Genomic DNA, 23,963 nt, shown 5'->3' on the forward strand with positions numbered 1-23,963 from the left:
ATTAGAAGCCAATATCAACACGCAGGATGTGAGCAGCATGCCCGGGGTTATGCTTATTTAATTATACTAACGCTTTGAAGTCGATCATACCATTATTCCCATTTTACACATGAGGGAACGGAAGGCCAGAGAGGTCGGAAGGCTAAGTACTGTTCAAACCACCACCTGAACGTGGATGTGTTGTCTGCGATTCAAAGCCTGTGCTCCGGGGAAGAAACACACTCTCAGGTTAGAACACGAGACGGCTCACTGGGCACCCTCAGGGCGACGGAAACCACAGGAAACCTGACGTGGGCGCCACTGGGGGCGTGCGCGCGCCGGTCCACGGTGCAGCCTCTCAGCCAGCCGGTCGCCCGCCGCGCGGCCTCCCGACACACGAGGGCGCTGTCGCAGCACGGCGGTCGCGAGCCGCCGGACAGTGTCGCGAGATTGGGGAAAGCCGGAAGGGCGACAGAGCCAGGGTCACGTAGCCGGCGCTTCCCCCGCCCCGCTCGCGTAAGTTCTCGCGCGAGTTCTACTTCCGCCCTTTTGGCTCCCTGAGCAGCACCATGGCGGTCGGCAAGAACAAGCGGCTGACGAAAGGCGGCAAGAAGGGAGCCAAGAAGAAAGTGTAAGTGGCGGATTCTGCGGACGCCCGGTGCGCGGGACCCGCGGGAGTCGGCGGGCAGCTTCTAGGCTGCAGCGTGGGGCGGATGGTGAGGATGCGGGGCGGATTCGCCGGCCGGTGCGCTCCGGGCGGCCGCCTCTTCCCGACCCGGCCGGGTGCCGGGCGCCGCGTGCGAGCCGCGTGCGAGCCGGGCTTCCGTCGCGAATGGCGGCTTTGGGGTTGCGTGACGGCCGCGCCACTTTTTGTCCCTCTCCCGCATCTCGAAGTTCGGTGGTCACTGTGGTTGTCCGCTCGGGACCCCACGTCACTCCTGTGCTGGGACCTTGTGGACCCCGGGAGCTCCTGACACTTGCAGACCGCTTCGTCCTGTTAAGAACTAGTTCTTGTCCCAGACCTTCGGGTTGCGGGATGCGTGTCGGGCTGCGTGTGTGTGGGAGCAGTGGAGAAGGCACGGGGATCAACTTCCCGGTTCGTCCCGGTTGACAGACGCTCACCCCACGGTATTAGATACAAGCCAGTTTAAAGTTTTGAGACATTATGTCAGCGGAAGTATTAAGGAGAAGGAAGGTTTAAAAGTTGGCAGTAGTAATCTTAAATATTTAGCAAGAAGCTCAGCCTGTTTTCCTCAAACCCAGGGTTGATCCATTTTCGAAGAAAGATTGGTATGATGTGAAAGCCCCGGCCATGTTCAATATTAGAAACATTGGAAAGACACTAGTCACGAGGACTCAAGGAACCAGTGAGTACTGTGCTTTTTTTTTTTTTGCTGTGGGTATTTTAACAGACGTCTGATCTGAGTCTTGTTTGTGATGGGGGACTTGATGGATAAATCAGCCCAGGGGTTTCTGGCCTGGCGTTTGGGGTGCTTGTTTTTCATACATATGCAGCAGGAAGAAGGGTCTTTCAGAATTAACCAAGAAAATGTATTGCCAGTAAGTCATCTGTGCCTAGGTGGATTTTGTAACACGTTAACAGGATCTTGTGTTATTTTGTAGAAATTGCATCCGATGGCCTCAAGGGTCGTGTGTTTGAAGTGAGCCTTGCTGATCTCCAAAACGATGAAGTCGCATTTAGAAAATTCAAGCTAATCACTGAGGATGTTCAGGGCAAAAACTGTCTGACTAACTTCCACGGCATGGATCTTACCCGGGACAAAATGTGTTCCATGGTCAAAAAGTGGCAGGTGAGAACCCCCCGCCCCAGCTGCATTTGAGCATGTAGGTAGTGCTATGGTGTGCAGGGGCAGGGGTGTCATGAAGATTAGACCTTTGATTGCTTTCTTGGTATGAAGCACCAGCCTGAAGTTGGGTCCTCCTGAGTTCGTATGTCAGCCATGGCATATTTTTTTTTCACGTAAAGAATGAACAATTTTTCCCCACTGTTATTTATATATTGTTGAGCTAGCTACTAGAGATAAAACTGCAAGGAGAGCCTGATCAAATGTTGTCTTTTACCCACTTACCTGAATTCTACCTTCTGAACTCCCCCCATGAATGATGAAAAATTTAAAATTGTGATCAAGCTGCTTTTTATTCTTGGGTGTTAGAGGAAGCACCCGCTACTTTCCACATAGGCAGTTACTCTTTATATTGAGCTACAGCCCCTGGCCAAGTACTTACTGGTTAAAGGGCACATAGGCAGAAGTAGTTTAGAGACTCTTTTAGGGCTGCCCATTTTTGGAGTTTGTAGTGGAAAGGTGACCAATTCCATGGTCTGTGGCAGAACTTGTGTGGGGCTGAAGTCATGTAGTCTGCATTTATTTTGTCCTTGGAAAGTAACAAGCTTACTTAGCAGCTTGGTTTCTTTATTTGTAACATCAGCTCATTGAGTTGTGAAGATGAAATAGCTGGTGTAGGTGCTTGCGGAAATCAGTAACCCGTATCATTTCAGGAAATACTAAGATATATACAGTATTGGCATGTGTGTATGGGAATGAATGATGACAAAATGTTTCGGTCCCAAATGAATTATACTGATTTAACCGTTACATGTATTTCTGACATTCCCATACAGATTATGCAATTCTGGAAATAAAAGGTTGTTTAATAGATATTGATACATTCTTTTTGTGGTGGAAGTTTTTTTGTTTTATTTTTTTAGACGGGCTAACTATGCTGCCTAGTCTGCCCTCAGATTCAGAGATCTACCTGCTTCTGCCTCTGGAGTGCTGGAGTTGAAGGCGTGAGCCACCACACATGGCAGATAGTGGGTAGGTTTTAAAACAGGACAGGCTTCAAAGCTACAGAGAAACACCGTCTCAAAAAACCAAAACCAAACAAACAAAAAGATGGAAATAGGGTCCATTTAGCTGTCGGGTTAGGTAAATTAAATCCTTTAGTTTGAAATAAAAGGGATTAAAAATGCTGTTACAGCAGAACTTTTCCTTTTTTTCCCTTTGGAGAAAGGATCCCTAACCTGTTCTGGTATGCTGCCTGCTGTGTAGACCTAGCTGGCCTTGAAGTTGTGGATTGCAGATGTGTGTCATTGTATCTGGCCTATTTTGTCATTGGTGTGTTTTTTTTTTTTTTATTGACAGAGGGACTTCTCCTCACAGAGATCCGCCTGCCTCTGCCTCCCGAGTGCTGGGATTAAAGGTGTGCGCCACCACCGCCCGGCTTACTATGTATTCTTGACTGGCATGGAACTTAGCTTTGTAGACTGCAATGGATTCAAACTCTTATTAGAGATCCAACCTCTTTTGCCTCCTGCTTGAAGTGCTAGGATTAAAGCACACACAACCTACTTTTTTCCTTCTTAAAGATGAAAGCAAATTTATGATCTCATCTTGTGTATGCTGTCTTAGAATTAACTTCCAAAGCTCTTCTGTTTGGGCGGGGGTGTTGATAGATGCAGAAGTAAAGGATGTGTCCAGTTGTTGACAGTGATGATTTAAGAGAGTAAGGAAGTTGTGAATTCAATATTTATGTATTTTATATCACATAAAGGTTTAACATCCCAAGGTTTTTTATGTTAGTACGTGAAGAATTGGTTGAGGCCCTAAAACAACTGCTGTACAGGCTGGTGGAGGTGGTGCGCACGGGCGGGGAGCCTAGCCAAAGCTAGTGAGACCCCGTCTCAGAAGAATCCTTTTCTCCCCAGACCATGATTGAAGCTCACGTTGACGTCAAGACAACCGATGGTTATTTGCTCCGACTCTTCTGTGTTGGTTTCACTAAAAAACGCAACAATCAGATCCGCAAGACCTCATATGCACAGCACCAGCAGGTCCGCCAGATCCGGAAGAAGATGATGGAGATCATGACCCGAGAGGTGCAGACAAATGACTTGAAGGAAGTGGTTAATAAACTGTAAGTGGGTTTTTGTTTCCTCCTGTTGATTATCCTGGAGATATTTTTCTAGTTGAGGTTCCCGCAGTGGATAGTGAAACTTAGACAGTAACTTAGTAACAAGGAGTGATAGAGCTTTCCATGATACTGTACGGGAATACATGATGAGAAGATGTTTCGGTCCCAGTTGATGTACACTGATAACTGTTAACATTTTCCTGATGTTCCCATGCAGAATACAAATGGCTAAGGATATTGTGCAAAAGGAAGACTTGGGAGCTAGTTTTGTTGCTAGATAGTATAACCATCTTTAATTAGGGTGCCTGTGGTTACACATTAGATACTGTCTAAGGTTCTTTTTTTCAGTGTAAAGTGGTTATGCGGAAAACAGACTTCGGTGGGTTTTTTGTTTGCTTGTTTTTTAATTTAAAGTTTGCTGGTCTTGCAGGATTCCAGACAGCATTGGGAAAGACATAGAAAAGGCTTGCCAGTCCATTTATCCTCTTCATGATGTCTTCGTTAGGAAAGTAAAAATGCTGAAGAAACCCAAGTTTGAATGTAAGTGAGAAATCAGGGTTCATGAGAAGAAAATTTGTGGGACCAAATACATGACTTTTTTAATGACTGATATTTTATAAATTGATTGTAATTTGACTGCATGTATGTATAGTTTAGGCATCACCCTGTATGTACTTGGTGACTTTGTTCTGAAGAGGGCTTCAGTTTACCTGGGACTGAAGTTAACAGATGGTTGCAAGCTACCTGTGGGTGCTGGGAACTGAATGAACCCAGTTCCTCTGTAAGAACAAGTGCTTTTAACCACCGAACCACCCAGCTCTTTACATGTCAATATTACTCATTTTTAAATTGTATTTATTTTTGAGATAGGGTTTCACTGTGTAGCCCTATCTGTCCTGGAACTCAGAGATCCATCTGCCTGCCTTTGTGTCCTGAGTGCTGGGATTAAAGGCGTGCAAGACCACAGGTGGCGTTGTGTAAAATATTTTTTTTTTTTTAAATTTTGAGAAAAGGCTTTTCTGCAGCTATGGAGCCTGTCCTGGAACTAACTTTTGTAGACCAGGCTGGCCTCAAATTATCAGATCTGCCTGCCTCTGCCTCCCTAGAGCTGGGATCAAATGCTTGCGCCACCAACTGTCCGGCTCAACATGTAAATTTTTAAGGGCAAGATTTTTTTTCTGTTTTCTTGTGTCTATGTAGTATGAAGTTATTATACTTATTTATAACAAGGTTTTTTTTTTCTTTTAGTGGGAAAACTCATGGAGCTCCATGGTGAAGGTGGTAGTTCTGGAAAAACTACTGGTGATGAGACAGGTGCTAAGGTTGAACGAGCTGATGGATATGAACCACCAGTCCAAGAATCTGTGTGAAATACAGATTTTTAATAGTGACAAATAAAGTCTTATTTGTGATGATGGTTTGCTTCTGAACACTGTTTTAAAATATGACAGGTTGGAGAATTTAAAGACTTGTATAGCTAGGCTTTTGTAGCATGGCACTCTTACTCCTTAGCATCTGCTGGATCAAGACTTGATGGAGGACATGTCAGGACAAGATAGAGGCTGCCTTAGTTCTTCAGCCAGTTGGCCTGCTTGTTGGGTCCTGTCCTCAAATTTTTGGTCAGTTTTTATTTCTAGTAAAGTTCTCATGCAGTGCTGATGGTGTGGAGACTGCAGTTGGCGAGCCACCAGGCTGAATACAGGAAATTACTTTGTAGAGTTTTGACGCCTGGGCAGCATCCAGATCAGATCGCAGGTCTTAAGCTTGCTAGGTTAGTGCTCTCTGTGTAGTCCTGTCTGGCCTTGGCCCGGAACTCAGAGATCTGCCTTTCGGAGTGCTGAGATTAAAGGCATGTGCCACCATAGTCTGGCCAATTTTTTAATGCTGTATTTAGGTTTTCCTACCATGCCATTCCAGAAAGTTAAAGTTCATTAAAGTCCCTAGATTTTCTGAAGACAACTCAGTTTTCTTGATTTCATTTAGCATGTCCCACAATTTTAGCCTATGCCTTTACAAGGTAAAGTATTAGGAAGTGTACCTTCTAGGCATTTTATATTTGACATCTTAAAGTGGTGTTTTGTTTACAGAACAGGGATCTTGGACATGGTAGGTAGCAAACAATACTATTAGAAGTATTTATCCAGCCCTAAAGTGTTAGTTGAGAAAGGGTCTTGGTATATGTAGCTCAAGCAAGCTTACTGGTTTAGTAAGTCTGCTACATCTTGGAGTAGGGACTTGGATAACAGTCTTTGAAGGGCTTATTTGGAAAGGCTCAAAGAGGAGTTAGACCAGGAGCTCAAGAGGTGGCTCAGCCATTAAGAGCTGAGGACCCACATGGTGACCGAACTGTCAAATGCAAGTTAAGGGGAACACACCCTTTTCTGTGCTCTCTGGGCACCAGGTATGCGTGTGGTGCCACATACATTAGAACAAAACATGTAAAATGGCTTGGCCTATTTAAGCCTACCTACAGGCCACTCTGGAAGTCTGTTATATAACATGCTTCCATGGGGTTGATGGGAACCTGTATTTATAGGACTTTGAATGACTTACCTTAGTCTGTCCTAGAAAGACAAAAATTTGTAATGAAGATAGCAAACATACCTCACATTGGTTTCTTCAGTGTGCACAACCAAGAACAACTTTAACTGTAGACTTTAAAGGGGTAAGTCCTAAGGACTTATCCCCGCTCCCAAGGGACAGACTGGTCATTCTAACCGGGAATTCCTACTTAAGGGAGAATTGAAGAATCATCTGGTAACTTTTAAGAGGCAATGTGGGTAGACTTTCTAAAAACAGAAAAGACAAGTGGTAAGAAAAGACTACCATAACTATCTTAAATTGCACACCAAATATTTCCCAAACAGCATGCCTAGGGTATAACAAGAGCATTAACACTAGGTATTTTCTTTAAAAATGATTATTTTAGGGGGCTGGAGAGATGGCTCAGTGGTTAAGAGCATTGCCTGCTCTTCAAAGGTCCTGAGTTCAATTTCCAGCAACCACATGGTGGCTCACAACCATCTGTAAAGAGGTCTGGCGTCCTCTTCTGGCCTTCAGTCATACAGACAGAATATTGTATACATAATAAATAAATATTTTAAAAAGATTATTTTAGTGATACCTTTTGGTCTTCATTTGGCTCCAATGCATATCTCTACTTTTGACCAGATAGTTGACTAGAAAGGGGATTGATTACCTTGTACAGTATAGGATATTTAGCGGGGTCACTGGTCTCTACCCATTAGATAGTAACACCCTAGTTTGAAGAGTCTTGCCGATGGTAAACTTAATGAGATGTCGGTGTGGATGTGCTTCTAGCCTCTTGGTTAGATTAAGTGTATCCTTCAAAATAGTGTAGAGAGTCAAGGTTGGCCATAATCTGTTGACTGGCTGCTCTTGGCTTGGATCATGCCATGTATTTATATCCTCTGTATAATTCTGAGGGATGAGATAATGTCTCCCTCAGGAAAAGTAGGCTTGCTTCTACATGCTGCCAGAGTGAAAAAGATGTCCTCTACCATGACCATTACTTTATGGCCTTCAGGATTTAGAGGCACAGGAAATAAAGGAACATGAAGTCCAGGCAATACTTGGAATGTAAAGTCCTTGGTTTCTGCTGGAGTAGTCTCATGTCTTCTGCCAGTAAACCCTCATGCATAAAACACAAAGCACCAAGTAATCACAGGCATTCTTGTTCTGAAGCCAATCTGACTTCTACAGTAAATATCTGGGGCTGGAGAGATGGCGCAGTGGTTAAGAGCACTGGCTGCTCTTCAGAGAACCCAGGGTCCACTGCTGGCACCCACACAGTGGCTCATAGTAACTGGTTCAGGAAATCCAATGTCCCTGAGGACCAGGTGTGCTTGTGTATACATAGAAGCAAAATACATATTTTAAAAAGTAAATTTCAGGGGCTGGAGAGATGGCTCAGAGGTTAAGAGCATTGCCTGCTCTTCCAAAGGTCCTGAGTTCAATTCCCAGCAACCACATGGTGGCTCACAACCATCTGTAATGGGGTCTGGTGCCCTCTTCTGCCCTGCAGGCATACACACAGAATACTGTATGCATAATAAATATTTAAAAAGTAAATATTTCAGCGCGTATCTGTTGGTCAGCTTTCTGTCATGGTGTTTTTGGTTCCTTGGCACCAAGAGGGCACATGGTATATATACACACACAGGTAAAACATTCATTCACATAAAATAAATCTTAAATTTTGGAGTTTTAATTTGTTCTGTGTAAGCGGTCCTTCCCTGCCTCTTCTTGTTCCCTCCTGCATCAGTCTCCACAGTACTGGGATTACAGGAATACCCGTGGGACTTTTTTTTTTTTCTTTTATGAGTTGTATGAGCGTTTGTAACTTTTACAGGCTAAAAAAAATATCAAAACACTTCAAAGAGTTATTTCTATTCGTATCTTTGTGTCTGTGTGAGTGAAAGCCACCTGTATGCAGATGTCCCTAAAGTCCAGAAGAGGGTTTCAGGTCCTCTAGCTGAAGCTGCAGGCAGTTGTGAGCTGCCTGTCATGGGTGCTGAGACGTCTGGAAGAGCAGGATGTGCTCTTAGCTGCTAAGCCATCTCTCCAGCCACATAGACGACTTTTACAGCTAAAGAGAAACACATCATTTCAGCACAATCAGTGAAAAAGCCTAGATTGGTCCTCAGTGGAGCTGAGCTGTACTTAGGGCTCCACCAGCCCTTTAATCTCCTTATTGAGCTCTGTGGAAGAAAAAGACTTGTAATGAAAGGAGAGGCCCCTAGATGGCGGCAGTGTTCTGAGTGAAGCTCTGGATGTTGTGCCTTCCACGCAGTGAAGTAAAAAGGTAGAAAATGATTTCCCATTCGTTCTGAAAATCAGCTTATGAGTTCATTCGATGACATTCAAAATGGCATTGAATCACGAATCTTGTGGCCTATGTGCATCTGACATTAATGAAAAGAAACCGTTAATGTTCACACCAAAGTGAAAATAATCCCTTGTAATTGCTCCATATATTCAGTGCTGCTTTGTCAGGCTTATGTACTTAAATTGAAGAAATAGAAAACAAACAGTGATTTTTAGGGACACTGCCTTATAATCCTATAAGTATTTTTTTAATGTCAGTACTCATGATACACTTTGATAAATACACTAATAATATTCTCTCCTCTGAATGTTACAGACTGATTTTCAAGAGCAATGAAGGAAGTTCCACTCTTACTACAGCAAGGTGTACAAGGGCATCTAAGGAAACACCTCATCTTTTAGGGTTCAAAGGATAATACCTTGGGTCGAGAGATGTAGCTAAGTAGTGGAGTGCTTGGCTAGTATCACAAGGACTGGGTTCAATCCCGCATACTGCTAAGAATAAAACAAAAGGATAATATATTAAAATGGCCTCTTCAATTTTAACCTAATTAAAAAAAATGAGTATTGCAGGAGGTTTGTATGTGTAGTGGGCATGAAGGTATCCCCAGAAGGCTCGTGTGTTTGTATGTGTGGTGGGCATGAAGGTGTCCCCAGAAGGCTTGTGTGTTTGTATGTGTGGTCGGCATGAAGGTGTCCCCAGAAGGCTCATGTGTTGAAGGTTTGCTTCTATCTAGAGGCACTGCTACTCTATCTAGATCAGGTCCTGACGAATGAACTAACCCTTGATGGATGAACTCCATTGATGAGTTCACAGCTGTGCAGGACAGTAGGCAGTGGAGGAAGGCTACAGGGGACGTTTCTTTGAAGAACATGTCTTGGCCTGGCCCTTTCTTTTCTCTCTTCCTGCTCCCTACTTTCCCCTCTCTTTCCCGCCTCTCTTTCGTGGATTCTGTATGGTGAAAAGCTCCCCGCCATGATATTCTGGCATGCCTCAAGTTCAAGGTGATGGAGCCAGATGGTCTTGGACCAAAAACTCTGAAACCAGGCCAAACAGGTATTTCCTCCTTTAAGTTACGATCAGGTATTTTATCACCCTGAAAAGCTGATGGACAGACGAACAATATCAAGCTTTCACCTAAGTGTTGGAAACAAATTCAACAATCCATTCTCATTTCTTTCTTATAAAATTTTCTCTGCATACAATTACTTTTTTTGAAACATTGTTGATATTTGTCTCTTTTTTTGTTTTTGTTTTTCAGGAGAGAGTTTCTCTGTAGCTTTGGAGCCTAGACTGGAACTAGCTCTGTAGACCAGGCTGGCTTTGAACGCATAAAGATCCGCCTTCCTCTGCCGCCTGAGTGTTGGGATTAAAGGCATTTGCCACCACCGTCTGGCTTAATTTTTTTTTTTTGGTTGATATTAGTCTTGACTTCAATATATATATAATAAGAAAGTACCCATAGAAACCCCACAGCTACATCTTGCTTTCTATTGGTTGAGAGAGAAATAAATAGCAAGCAACACAGAACAAGGTAGAGTGAAATGACAAAGTAACTGAATTTGTTTCAGTATATATTTCTGTCAACAAAGGAGAAGATACTGAGTAGGCTAAGAGTGCTGTTCCCACCTATGAAAGTCATCCATCTGTCTGTCCAACAACCCACCTAGCAAAACATTGCCCCACCCACCTGGGCAGAGGACTGGAGGTACAAGGCTAAGGAAGACACCATCTACATTCTGAAAAATGCAGTATAGCCTGAGATAAGGAATTGAAAAGTTCAGTTTATTATAGTGTCAAGTAGATACACAACTATTGCACCTATCACTCTGCTTACAGAAGGCCAATATTCAAGAGGGATTTTTTTTCCTCAATAAAGATAGGTTTTTCAGAATCTTTACTATTAGATGCTGAAACCCCACAGGCAAAGACACTTCATGCCCCCCTCTACACCCTTGACCCCTTCTTGCTCTTGTATAGTTGGCTACAAATGAGAATTTAGTTTGGATAACACTTTTAAGTCATCCCAGTCTCATGAAATTAATCTGAGTGAAAACTGACAAGAGTTTTCCTTATACATTTTTCACCCCAAATGTAGTAAAAACTCCAGGTCCTTAATTCCAAAATCAAATGCAACCATATGCTAGGGATAGGAAATATAGGCAAAGATAAAGTAAATATTACTTCCTTATAGAAGTCACGTATTCAGGGAATCACTGGTTGCCCAGCTTTTTAGATAATGGGGAAAGCAACACATGATGAAGTGGTCCAGCATGTGGAAGTCTTCTCAAAAAAGAGAAGAAAGCCACGAACCTCACTGGGAAGTGTACATTTCCAGTGAAATATTAACCCACCGATCCGTCAGGAAGATTGTCTTCAATCCATTTGGCTGTAGTTTGTAAACTGTAATTGATTCAGTCATGCAAAAACCAGTTTTCAAGCTCAGAACATGTTACCCTAGTCAGCGGGAAAGTGGTCTTGTGTTTACTCCAATAACTGCAGAGATGAGCTGGGGGTGCGGTGGAGGGGGAGGGCTGCACCAGCCTTCAGTCGTCTTGAATCATTTTTCCTTCTGATTACATTGAGAAGAAATGAGCTACGAGGCCTTGGTACTGTTTTTCATCTTACCATTTGCTCTGTATTTGAAGATATTGTTCATGATTCATAATGTACTACTATAACAAGACAAAGCTTTTATGTATTACTGGGGTAATGCAAAGAAAATGAGTTTCCTTTGGGTACCAGTAATTGTCAAAGGAATGATTGCAGATTCAGAAAGTGTGCTTTATAATAACCCTGTTAACATAAAGTATACACGGACAAAGAGATAAGTGTGGCATGTCTGTGCAAGGGTTAGTTGTATTAGCAAGGCATCTCAGGGATGGTTTTGGTTCTTTTGACCCTTCAAGTCCCTGGACAAATGGGAAATGCTGGGAAACACAAGGAGCATTTCGGGGAACATGAGCTTATTTCCCCACCTGCTTGTAAATGTCCCAGTAGTTACCAAACTATCTGTCCTGAAGCAAGAATTTGCCCTGGGACTAAGACTAGTGTGCTCAAACTGTTAGAATTAATTTCAGTATCAAAAATGAAATTCAGATTACCATCCATATCCTGATAGTTACAGCATGTAGAATGTCAAACGTTCTCTTTTTAAACTAAAGTAGAAAATGAAGAAGCATGGTTAATTCACATGTGTCGATGGGGACAGGTGTACGAGTGCAGCTCTTGCTCGTTAGCCGCCCCACACTGCCATCTCCAGATAATTTCCCAGGGGACGTGTTCTGCCTGCCATCCCCACTAGCGTTTCCTTGCTGGTGTTCCCACTCTCGGTTTACGTACACCTTACCACCAAGGATAAAGCTAAACTATAAAACCTACAAGTTTTCTGCTCTCAGAAATCCTAGTGTACCACATACACCTTAGATATTTCTCTTTCTGTTAAAAAAATAGTGCAAAATATCTGATAGTCAAAGTGAATGTTCAAGTGAGTTCTCGTGCCGAGGAACAGCCAAGCTTCACCTTCAGCTGACTTGCAGAAACTGAACGTAGTTTTTGGGAAATATTCCAGACCTTCCCATTAGCTCTCCACACATCCAGTCATCATCTACGGGCTCCAGCTCTGTTATTACATCTCCAGCCTGGAAGAAGACAGGAGTTAGAAATAATTATTGGTTTCTGCAGGGTGCAAGCACAGAGCGTAGCCTACCTGGAGCGGCGTGAATAATCTTCTCTTTATGTAACTCATTTATCTTGATTTGCAGAGAGGATTAAATGAGAAGTCACACAGATGATGTATACCTAATGATGACATTTGCTCGCAGGCCTCTTTTTCTCAAGGTAGACTCAACCCCCCGCCGCTGTCAGTCTTACCGTACACTATTTCCTGCTTATCTTCACAATTTCTAATCTGAATTACTCTTTAATCAATAACAGTATCAGCTATATACACACAAACGTACATATTTCCATTTAACAAGTATTTACAGAATACCTACTATGTAGCAGACACTTCTCTCGGTAATGTAGGTATAGTATAGCAATAATGGACTCACTCTAGAGTGAGAAGACAAGGCCATGGAGAGACACAGAGCACGGCTTTGCTTCTCATGAGGGCCTTCCAAGAGGGACACAGTGACCGTCATGCCTCCGTAAAGATTACAGATAGAAGAGTGAGCCATGTGCTCCCTATGTGCTTTGTCCTAGCCTTTTCCTTACAAAAACTGAACTTATTTAAATGACTGTATTTCTAGAGATGAGTACTATTAGTACCCTCAGTTCAGAGATTTTTTTTTAAATTTTGTGTGTGTGTGGTGGGCATGCATGTGTGTGTGTATACACATGGAAGCCAGAGGCTGATGCCAGTGTCTTCCTCACTGGTCACCTCCCCAGTTCTATATTTTCTTGTTTTATAGAGGAAGAACCTGAAGTTCAGATGTCATGCAACTTACAGGATTGTACACATAATTAACGCACAGCCAGAAGTCAAACCTCAGGGTATTCTAGGGCCCATATTCCTAACCAAGAGGCTATGAGGCCACCAAGTTCACAGTGCAAAGTTACTAGTCGTTTTTTTTTTTTAAATTTTATTATTATTATTATTTTTTGTTTGTTTTTTTTCGAGACAGGGTTTCTCTGTGGCTTTGGAGCCTGTCCTGGAACTAGCTCTTGTAGACCAGGCTGGTCTCGAACTCACAGAGATCCGCTTGCCTCTGCCTCCCGAGTGCTGGGATTAAAGGCGTGCGCCACCACTGCCCAGCTGCAAAGTTACTGTAAAACTGCTTTGTGAACAGCCTGAGCCTATTATACTCTTAATTATTGCTCTAACACGTGGCTCATTCTATCCCTCACTAGCCTCAACATCAGTTTTCAGGCAGTCCCATCTTAAGTGCTTTGCCTTGACAAAGAACATTATATTATCCTCATCTATGTTAGTCACAGTGGTAGTTACACATATGCAAATTATAATTCCCTTACCAGATGTTCCTTATGGTGTCTAATAATTCCTTAGAGCCTGACTTTAAAATTCTGCAAAGGTCTAAGATGACCTTGGCTACTTCAAAAAATATCTTTACCAGGATAAATGGAATTCTTTGTAGCACTACTACATAGCTGTCTGCAAAAACTATCTGATTAAAGTCTTTCCTGTATGGAGAATTTACTAAAAACACGGTGACTATCAGATGTCATCTATCCTACTTTGCTTAAATATGTAAAATTTTGGCTATTCAAAATTTATTACAAATAACTCACTTCTGCCCTAAGTTATAATATAATAAAGCCGGGCGGTGGTGGCGCACGCCTTTAATCCCAGCACTCAGGAGGCAGAGGCAGGCGGATCTCTGTGAGTTCGAGACCAGCCTGGTCTACAGAGCTAGTTCCAGGACAGGCTCCAAAGCCACAGAGAAACCCTGTCTCGAAAAACCAAAAAAAAAAAAAAAAAAAAAAAATATATATATATATATATAAAATAAATAGTTGAAGCTACTTTTCTAACCATTGTCAGTCCTGAATGCTAGGACTATATAAGATATCTATTTACTATCATGCTGTAGACATTTATATTTAAGTAGTATTTAATAAAATATTAATGACCAATACCACGGAAAGCAGTGAAGACAAAAACTCCACAGCTATTTGACTTATGAGCCACTTGTTCGTGAAGGCACCCTGTTTCTTGTGAAGTTTGCTATGAATTCTGTGAATCGGCACAAATGAAAGCAAAACAACACCCTGAGTCTTCACCTCAAACAACATTTTATCTGAAGACAAGGAGTAAACCTTGAGCTGCCGATTTGCAAGACTGAGAAAGAGCAAGGCAGCAGTTTCCAAACTTAGGGAGTTTGTGGATCAAGGCGTTAGAAAAAGATTAGAGTTACCAACTCAGTTTGTGATGCCTGTCATTTATTAACAATATTCTATAGTAGAAATGATATTTTAATATAAAAGGCAGAGCAGTCTTAGAATAAAGGAAACTGTCACAAAGCAGGGGTTGGCAACTTCCCCCGACACTTTGCCCGCAGCCCTGCTAGGCTGGGTAGCCTCTTTTGTTCACTCCCTAGAGACGAGCAAAACCTCATTTGGGCAGTCCCCTGTTCCAGGTCTCATTTATCCTGCTGCTCCTGGAGCCTTTCATTCTTTTCTGGTGATGGAATGCCTTCAAAGACGGAGGATACAGGGACTATTTGAAGGCTGTGATTACTAAGCTAAGGTTTTCCCTCAGTCCTTACAGTTGACGATGTGAACTATCAAAGTCTTATTCACATGTTCTTCCTCCCCAGCTGCCCCTCCCCCATTTTGGACAAGGCCTCACTAGAGGTTCAAACTGGCTTCAAATAGATGATCCTCCTGCCTCTGCCTCCTGAGAGCTGGAATTATAGGACTGTGTTACCACGCCCAGTTCTATCCACTCTCTTCCCTTATAATTAGGATCTGAGGGGTTGGAGAGATGGCTCAGAGGTTAAGAGCACTGGCTGCTCTTCCAGAGGTGCTGAGTTCAATTCTCAGCAACCACAGGGTGGTTCACAATCATCTGTAATGATACCTGGTGCCCTCTTCTGGCCTGCAGGCAGAACACTGTATACATAATAAATAAATCTTTTAAAAAAAACAATTAGGATCTGAGAGCTCCTTATTCTTAGGTAATGATCAATATTTCATTCATATGTACATTGCAAAATACGTACTGTTAGAGAGATATTAAAAGGTATGTAGTCTGACCTTGAAAGAGAGTTCATCGTCGTTTTCCCCAAGGAAATCATATAGGGCTTTGACCTTCCTCCCCTTCAATATTGTGGTAGCCACGCTTTTTGCCTCAGCTGCGAAGACACAAGAATCTCAAATATGCAGGAAGACAATTACACAAAACACAAACATCCTTAAGAACCTGTGTTGTCGCTCTTTGAATATTTTCAATTAGTTTTGAATTTATTTAACTTGCAAAAAAAAATAAAGGATGTTCACTTAGCAGGAAAAGAAACTGTACAAAGTCTATTTATGAGTCAAAGTTTGCCGTTATTTAGTGATACCTTTATCTTTTCCCCTCCACATAGCTGGAAGAGCGAACAGTGTAGGAGTGACTTTATTAATCATCTCTCTAGATGTAGACAAGAAACTTAAGTCAAGCAAGGACAGAGGTAAAGGAATACACACTGTTTAAAAGCCTTGGGCCCTTTCTTAAGAGTAAGTCACGCCTGGTGGCTGTCATACCTGGGCAGGGCTGCACGAACACAGCTGGGAAGATGCCTTCCCTGTCATGCAGTCGGCCGCGGTACCAGTCTGTGTCTAGCCGCTCAAGGATCAGGATCCGGTCTCCGCGTTTGAAAGAGAGGTCCTCGCTGGTCTCGGCCGTGAAACTGTGAAGGGCTTTGCACCATTCTCCAGCAGGGCTGCCATCCTGTCTCAGAGTGGGAATCTGGTAAGGAACGTGAGGGTTTATCCCCGGGCTTCAAGGACGATGAGAAATGAAAGCTAAGGGGTCATGGGGGCTGGTGGGATGGCTCAGTGGTTAAGAGCACACTCTTCTCTTCCCGAGTTCGGTTCCCCGGGATCCATGTCAGGCAGCTCACTATCATCTGTAACTCTAACACAAGGGGTCTCTAATGCCCTTGCTGGTCTCTGAGGGCATTCACATACATGTATAGACATATACACATAAGTTAATGGATAGATAAATATAAAAAAAAAGCAAAGGGGCATATAAGAGTTCAAAACCTGAAGTTTTCTTCAGATTACCTAATACTTTATGTTACTGTTAAGTTTTCAAAATAAATTAAATTTCCAATAACTTTTTTCCTTAAAGCATAATTTTAAGTGACAAGTGTAGCAGAATTACGAGTTTGCTATTCTTAAGGAACATGTAATATCTAAGGAGGAATTTCTGTCTTGTGACCTATTCTAATGGGATAGGCTACTTCTAATTCTCCTTTAAGAATGTTTTCTGTGGGAGCGGAGAGGTGGCTCAGTAGCTAAAAGCACTTACTGATCTTGCAGAGGACTTGGGTTCGGTTCCCAGCACTCACAGGATAGTTTAAAACTACCTGTAACTCAAGTTCCAGGGCATAAGACATCCTCTTTTTGCCTCTACAGGTTCCGGCACACATATGGTGCGCACACACACACACACACACACACACTCACACACACACACATACACACACACACAGAGAGAGAGAGAGAGAGAGAGAGAGAGAGAGAGAGAGAGAGAGAGAGGAAACTGGAATGAAGATCAAGAGAAGAGAACAGCTTTAGAGAGAAAGGAGAGGGCGCCAGGCATGGGCATGCACACTTGGCTCCCAGACCCTAACTTAACCCCTCGACATGAAAGAAAATATGGAACGGAACTCATGTGACATGAAGATAGAAATGGGGAGACCACAAGGCCTGGTGCCTGTTTCTTCGCTTTGTCCCAGGGCCTGCATGTCTTCCCGTGGATTACACCAACCATCCAATCTACTGGAAACATTTGCTATACAGCAAGAAAAGTGGTTTCATACTCTTTTCTCTCAATAATTATAATTCCCAGGGTTTAAATGTGGCTGTCTCTACAGTTATCCATTCAAGCAGCCTACCTGAGAATTTGAGCCAGGGTCTTCGTTTTTGGTCTTTGGTGGCACCTTTGTGTCTACATTAAAAAAAAAAAGTCAGATGAAAAATATTTATTATTTAGTATTTATTAGACAGTATTAGAGGAAGATTGTTGGGTGGGTGAAACTGTGGAGTCTGGAATTCCAGACCAGTCTCTTGGTATTAACTTCCTGGCACTGTTTATTTAACTGTAGACCAGGACTCACAATTAACTGTATCACTTGTCTAAAGGTCTTTGTCATTTCTCATATGCAGCCACTGATAATTACCTAAAACAATAAATACAACCAGTTTCTGACATAAATTACCATTCAAAGTAAGTGTCCCTCCTACCTTATGAATACGGCAATATGGATTATTAAGCATCTTAAGTGTTATTAATTACCGGTTCATTTGAATTAGGCAACAACACAGTAAGCACCCATGCTCTCCACACTCACTTAGAATATTTGCACCAGGTGGGGGAAGATCCTCGACAAGCTCCACAAAGTTAAGGGGGAAGATCCCAGTCCGGTCTCGAATCTCTCCTCTAGCCCATTCCTCATTCACATACTCTTTCAGAATAATTACTTCTCCCTCGGAGAAACTTAACTCATCCTTCTGGTCTCCAATATATTCAAACCGAGCAACACATCGTGGGCCTCTGAACAAAGAACATGGTTATGGGTTAAACTTAAGAGCATTTATAAAAAATAAAACCCTTCACCGGCTTTCCCTTCAAGTCTATCATTAACTAACACTTTTGTTCATTTGCTTTTGTTTTCTGAGATAGGGTTTCTCTGTGTAGCGCTGGCTGTCCTCAAACTCACAGCCGCTTGTCTCTGCATTCTGAGTGCTGGGATTAAGGTGTGTGCCACCACCTTTAATCGCTGGCTGAGCAACATTTCCTAAAACAGAATAAAGTGATCAGGCAGTAGGGGCACGTGTCTTTAATCCCAGCATTCAGGAGGCAGAGACAGGTGGATCTCTGTGAGTTTGAGATGAACCTGGTCTACAGAGGGAACTCCAGGACAGCCAAGGCTACATAGAGAAATCCTGTTTTGAAAAACAAAATAAAACCAAACCAAACAACAAAACCAGAATAAAGTGTTCTCTAGCAGTAACGTTAAAACAGCTTTTCAACTCACATCCAGTCTTCCAGTAAATAGCCTGTTTACTACAGAACAAGGTATATTTGTTCTATGAAAAAACTTCTATGAAAAAGAGTAAGTTACATCTTTAATGACAAGGGTTATTTCTAGATAGTGACGCTCTTCGGATCAGTAGCGGCTTGGTAGTCGAGACCGCACATCCGCCTTTTTGTCATTTTTTATTTAATTACAGAATCTCCCTAGACTCCAAGTGTTTGTGTCTTTGTGCTAAAGCAATCCATGGCTCGGTCTGAACCCTTTCAATCACAAACATGCTGGGATTGGAATAGTTTCCCTGAGAATCTCAGGGCAAGACATCAAAGCCTTGCTTAAGGATGAAGACAGTACAAGAGCGGCATCTGCCTGGCAGAGGGGATGCTCACTCTGTCCTGAATGCATCAGTGAGCTGACAAGTTAGGAAGTCAGAAGTAACAGAAAGTTGGTGAAACACATAATAATCTTCCATCTGCTTTGTTGCTCTGTAAGGATTGAGGGCGCCTTTAAGAAAGCTGCATTCCTGAGACTGGAACAACCCTTCAGTGATCTGCAACTCTGATGGCAAATAGGACACAAGGGGGAAAGAACTTGGTCTGTAGAAGGCCTGATTTAATACCATGCCTTTGATCTGAGGCCTCAGCAAGGAAGTTTCAACAGCAGATCTAAAGAGAAAACAACCGCCTATAAAGGAAAGGCTGGCCCTTGCTGAATTCAGATTCCGACATAAGCCGGGTCAGTACATCAATGGCCGTTCACGTCTATTTAAACTCAACCTGCCCGTGTGGTATACGCAGCCTGGAGTACGACCCGATGACTTGATGCTGTGGTACCAAAAATTTTCTTATTTGTGATAACCTTTGCGTTTACTGTCTCCAGTCCCCTGGGAACAGCTCCTTATGCCTGACCTATCCACAGACAGGTTTACAGTCTTCACCAGGTAGTGAACTGTACTCATTTGCTCATTTAACTAGAATATAAAGCTGTACTGTGTCAGGGCTTTAAATCACACAAGAGTTACAACAAAACATAAAAGGCATATAAATCCCTGGAAAGGTCTCAGAAACACGGGAACACGCAGGGAGAGCCTGCAGTTAACGCCGCCCTTACCCTTTGTCTAGTCATTAAAAACAGAACAATACAGAACGTCTACTAAGATGCATTTTCTTTCTTTTCTTTTCTTTCTTTCTTTTTTTTTTTTTTTTTTTTTGGTTTTTCGAGACAGGGTTTCTCTGTGGTTTTGGAGCCTGTCCTGGAACTAGCTCTTGTAGACCAGGCTGGTCTCGAACTCACAGAGATCTGCCTGCCTCTGCCTCCCAAGTGCTGGGATTAAAGGCGTGCGCCACCACCGCTCGGTTTAAGATGCATTTTCTTGTTTTCATGGGCGGGTTTTGAACCCAGCGCTGTATACATTGCTAGGTAAATAAGCATTCAACCACTGAACTGGGCTCTGGCCTCACCTGCCTGTTTTTGTAGGATTCATATTTCTATAAGATATGAACAGTTGAAGTTTCTAAAAAAAACCTGCTACTAAGCCGGGCGGTGGTGGCACACGCCTTTAATCCCAGCACTCGGGAGGCAGAGGCAGGCGGATCTCTGTGAGTTCGAGGCCAGCCTGGTCTACAAGAGCTAGTTCCAGGACAGGCTCCAAAGCCACAGAGAAACCCTGTCTCGAAAAACCAAAAAAAAAAAAAAAAAACCTGCTACTAAACACCATAAAGCCAAAACTCATGGATGACAAAACTATCTCTGCAGGCTACAGCCAGATCAGGGCAAGTTTCTTTTTCTTTTTTTCTTTTCTTTCTTTCTTTTTTTTTTTTTTTTTGGTTTTTCGAGACAGGGTTTCTCTGTGGCTTTGGAGCCTGTCCTGGAACTAGCTCTTGTAGACCAGGCTGGTCTCGAACTCACAGAGATCCGCCTGCCTCTGCCTCCCAAGTGCTGGGATTAAAGGTGTGCGCCACCACCGCCCGGCCAGGGCAAGTTTCTTAAGACTGCTTCATCGCTGCCCCCAGGCCTCGATGGAAGGTTGCTGGCTTCTATCAGCCTGCAGCATTGAGTTGTAGCTGAGTTCTTTTTAAAAAGTTTTCTTTTTTTATTCATTTATGTGTATGAGTGTTCTGCCTGAAGTATATATGTGCACCACACATATGCCTGCCCCCTACAGCGGTCAGAAGAAAGCATTGATTGGATCCCCTGGAACTGGAGTTATGGATGGTTGTGAGCCACATGTGAGCAGCAAGTTGCTCTTAATTGATGAACCACAAACCATTTCTCCAGGCTCTCTTTCTTCTCTCTCTCTCTCTCTCTCTCTCTCTCTCTCTCTCTCTCCCTCCCTCCCTCCCTCCCTCCCTTCCCCCCTCCCTTCCCCCCTCCCTTCCCCCCTTTCTTTATAAGGTGTGGGTGTGCATGCACACACCTCCAGAGGCCAGCAGAGGGCACTAGACCTCTGGGAATGGAGTTGGGAGACTTGTAACTACCTAATGGGTGCTGAGGACTCAACTTGAGTCCTCTGGAGGAGCAGGTTGCATCCTAACACTGAGCCACGTCTCCAGCTTCTCACTATCACAATTAAATAAAATTTCTTCAGAATTAAAGGCACATTCAGCTTAGAAATTCTTCACTTCTTCCTCCTTTTTATTTCGTACAAAAGAACACAGACAAAACTTACTTAGCACAGTGAGACGAAAATGAATCTCTTTTTCCACTTCTTCCTTCTGGAATATCAACCTAGCAAAGAAAATCAAGGTAACACTTGTTTCTTTCTCATAATCGGTTAAGATAAATTTAACATCAAGTAATTAGGAAATTCATGATTGAAATGAAACAGGAAAGCTAGCTGTTGAACACACTGGAGGTATAGTTGAACACTGAGAAAACCAAAATTGAGTTTTGAAAAAAAAAGTGCAGGTTCAGCTGGACGTGGTGATACATTTCTGTAACACCAGCACACAGGAGGCTGAGGCAGGAGGATCATGAGGTGGAGGCTAGCCCGGTCTATCGTAGTGAGACCCTGTCTAAAATACTCCTGTAACACCAGCACACAGGAGGCCGAGGCTAGCTTGGGCTACTGTATTGAGACCCTGTCTAAAAGGGGTAGAGGGAGAATAGTTCCTCCTTGAGCAATCAATCTTGCTGCTGTCACGAGCACATTGACATCATTTTATCCCTGAGAGTTCTCTACACTTAATCTGAGGAACTTGAGACAGCCGTCAGGCATCAGGTCATAACGAAGGGCAGGGTAGTCCCCAAATGAACAGACTTGTGGGTTCTCTCCATATCGAAGGGAACTCCCCCTTTCACTACCAACAGGGTAGGGAGAAAGCAATTTGTGCTAAACAAGTGTCTACTAATCGCCAGGCACTTCAGTAAATAGTTGAGCTGGGCTGGGATAAAACTCTTGGCCATACGCAGGCAGCCAAAAGCTACTTAAGGCTAGGAGGTCTATATTAGATCAGTGCTCCTTTAAATAAATTCTATAGGTTTGATGCTTTAAACCAATTTTTTAAACTTGTGGGTTTAGGAATAACATTTATACCAATAAAGTGGCCGTCTGGGTGTGATGGATTCCAGTGTGGTAATCGTGCTTCTTAAAGCACTGACACTGAGCAGAATTAAAATGAAGAGCAGTAAAACTAACATCACTCTTATTACTAATTTAGAGACTGTGGTTAGATTTCTCCAAAGAACCAGGACACATCAATGCTGAGCAAGTTTTAAGATCTACATTTCATAATTCAGAAGACTCAAACTCTTTTCTATTTTAAAAATACAGATTTTCTGTTATACTTAGATTTTAAAGTTTCTGATGCAATGGAAAATTATCATTTTTTTCTCCCCTTCAAAATAAGTTGCTAACCTTTAAGCTAGCGTTATTACTTTTAAGCTAGCGTTATTAATATTTCATAGTATCAATAGGCTATATCAGGGGTAAGTTATACTTTTCCTATTAATACAAGTATTCAAGGAGCAATCTTGCATTGTCCTCATGTTTCACAGCTACCGAGGCTTAGCACGGAGACCTTCCACATACCAGAGTGTGTTCACAAGTGAAGCTTTTAGGGGCTGTAAAACTTTGATGCTTTCAAGTTCCTCCACCCAGACTTGAAAATATTATGTGGAAAACCATGAATGGAGCACCACCTCTAGTGAACGTGCCTTGGTACTCTCAATCCACAGGGTACCACAACCCCACAGAACATCCCTTCAGAACTGTTTAGTATCACTTAACACACGTTCACCGATGGCCTCAAAGGATTAACATATATCATTCAGTGCTTAAGAACCGTCCAAGGATAAGTGATCTACCAACTATAGACCTCCATCAGAGCACGGTGGGCCCGGCAGTGGGCTCACAACTGAAGATGATGGTTCTCCCACTCCCAGACTCTGTGAATAGCAGTTCGGGGCAGAACCTGCGAGTCCTTATCCCTCCCATAACTGATTGCTGGCAGAGCTAGTCTGTGTGGAAAGATTTATTTTAAAAATGTCCAAGTGATTGAGAGAAGACAGAAAAGAGGAACTCAGGACTGCAGGTGTCTAGTTCCTCTTTCTCACCTGTGTGTGTCCCTGAACGACTGAACGTGTGGCCAGATCAAGTCAACAAAACCCACTTACAATGACTCTGACGTGATTGGCGGGAAAAACGCCAGTCCGGTTTCTGCATTTCCCTCTGTACCACTCTGCATCGATCTTTTCGAGAAGATAAACAACCTCTCCAGATGTGAGGCTCAGATCATCGGCTTGCTCTGTAACACAGAATTGGGACACACGAGGAGTTTCCCCAGCTGCACATGTGACCATAAGCAGAACAAAGGGCATTTAGTTCTGCCCACAGAGGCACTATATTCCACTGAGTCTGAGACAGACTGGCTTACACTGACCAAATTAATTTCTCATAATTTTACTTAAAAAATCTGATATTAGAGGTTCTCTTTTCTAAGACAAGATCAGATATATCTACTAAGGGAAACCATTTTTTAAGACCACCGTTGTCCTGGCCAGTGGTTCCCACTGTGCCAATATAAGTCTCTTGTTGAAAACACATTCAACACTAAAAGGCGTTTAAAGATATGGTGTGAGACACTGACCATTATTCCCAGACAGCCTTAAAAGCTATTCCAACTTCAAATACTAAGGGAGTACTACAGCTCTTTAGGAAGAAAATTTATCTATACTAAAATAAAAATCAGCCTGCCAAGTACATAAAAATAAGTTGCAAATAGCTTAAAAAATTTGTAGCCTTGGTTATGAAGGATAACTTAAAATTATTAAAAATCTAATACTTTGATCTCATAGGTAAGTGGTGGGTGAGACATATTAAAAAATCTTTTTAAAAAATCCTGTTTATTTTATTAAATTAGAATTAACTTCATCACAACACTAAGCAAGTAAATATTCTACCCTGAGCCCCTGAAGCATGTTATTTTGAGCAATAACCCCATCACAGAGTTAAAATTTATAACTGGTAAGCAACGGCTATTTTTCATTTGTAT

General features: G+C 42.7%; 2 protein-coding genes and 2 non-coding genes across 12 annotated transcripts in view; 3 read left to right on the forward strand and 1 right to left on the reverse strand.

Moving 5' to 3' along the window:
* Positions 1-501: 501 nt before the first annotated feature.
* On the forward strand, positions 502-5,330 carry Rps3a (ribosomal protein S3A). The gene is made up of 6 exons (XM_057757306.1): positions 502-610; positions 1,243-1,346; positions 1,603-1,790; positions 3,707-3,915; positions 4,343-4,452; positions 5,161-5,330. The coding sequence occupies exons 1-6, from the start codon at positions 549-551 to the stop codon at positions 5,280-5,282; spliced, it is 795 nt and encodes a 264-aa protein (XP_057613289.1). The 5' UTR covers positions 502-548; the 3' UTR covers positions 5,283-5,330.
* On the forward strand, positions 2,539-2,611 carry LOC130866141 (small nucleolar RNA SNORD73). Its single transcript, XR_009056316.1, has one exon. It is a non-coding gene; the product is annotated as a small nucleolar RNA SNORD73 (small nucleolar RNA).
* Positions 4,051-4,120, forward strand: LOC130866142 (small nucleolar RNA SNORD73). Its single transcript, XR_009056317.1, has one exon. It is a non-coding gene; the product is annotated as a small nucleolar RNA SNORD73 (small nucleolar RNA).
* Positions 5,331-10,525: 5,195 nt separating the features above from the next.
* Sh3d19 (SH3 domain containing 19) overlaps positions 10,526-23,963 on the reverse strand; it is a 146,905-nt gene continuing 133,467 nt past the window's right edge. For 6 of the 9 annotated variants that reach the window (XM_057757068.1, XM_057757067.1, XM_057757075.1 and 3 more), the window contains 7 exons: positions 23,086-23,216; positions 21,140-21,198; positions 17,788-17,990; positions 17,332-17,384; positions 15,971-16,175; positions 15,482-15,579; positions 10,526-12,402 (listed from right to left, as the gene is read on the reverse strand). In XM_057757068.1, coding sequence (XP_057613051.1) covers positions 12,286-12,402; positions 15,482-15,579; positions 15,971-16,175; positions 17,332-17,384; positions 17,788-17,990; positions 21,140-21,198; positions 23,086-23,216 — 866 coding nt within the window. In that variant the 3' untranslated portion in view covers positions 10,526-12,285. The remainder of the gene's footprint in view (positions 12,403-15,481; positions 15,580-15,970; positions 16,176-17,331; positions 17,385-17,787; positions 17,991-21,139; positions 21,199-23,085; positions 23,217-23,963) is intronic. The other 3 variants (XM_057757071.1, XM_057757070.1, XM_057757076.1) reach the window with 1 other exon arrangement.

The sequence above is a fragment of the Chionomys nivalis genome, chromosome 24, assembly GCF_950005125.1.
Source record: "Chionomys nivalis chromosome 24, mChiNiv1.1, whole genome shotgun sequence".
NCBI classification, from domain to species: domain Eukaryota; kingdom Metazoa; phylum Chordata; class Mammalia; order Rodentia; family Cricetidae; genus Chionomys; species Chionomys nivalis.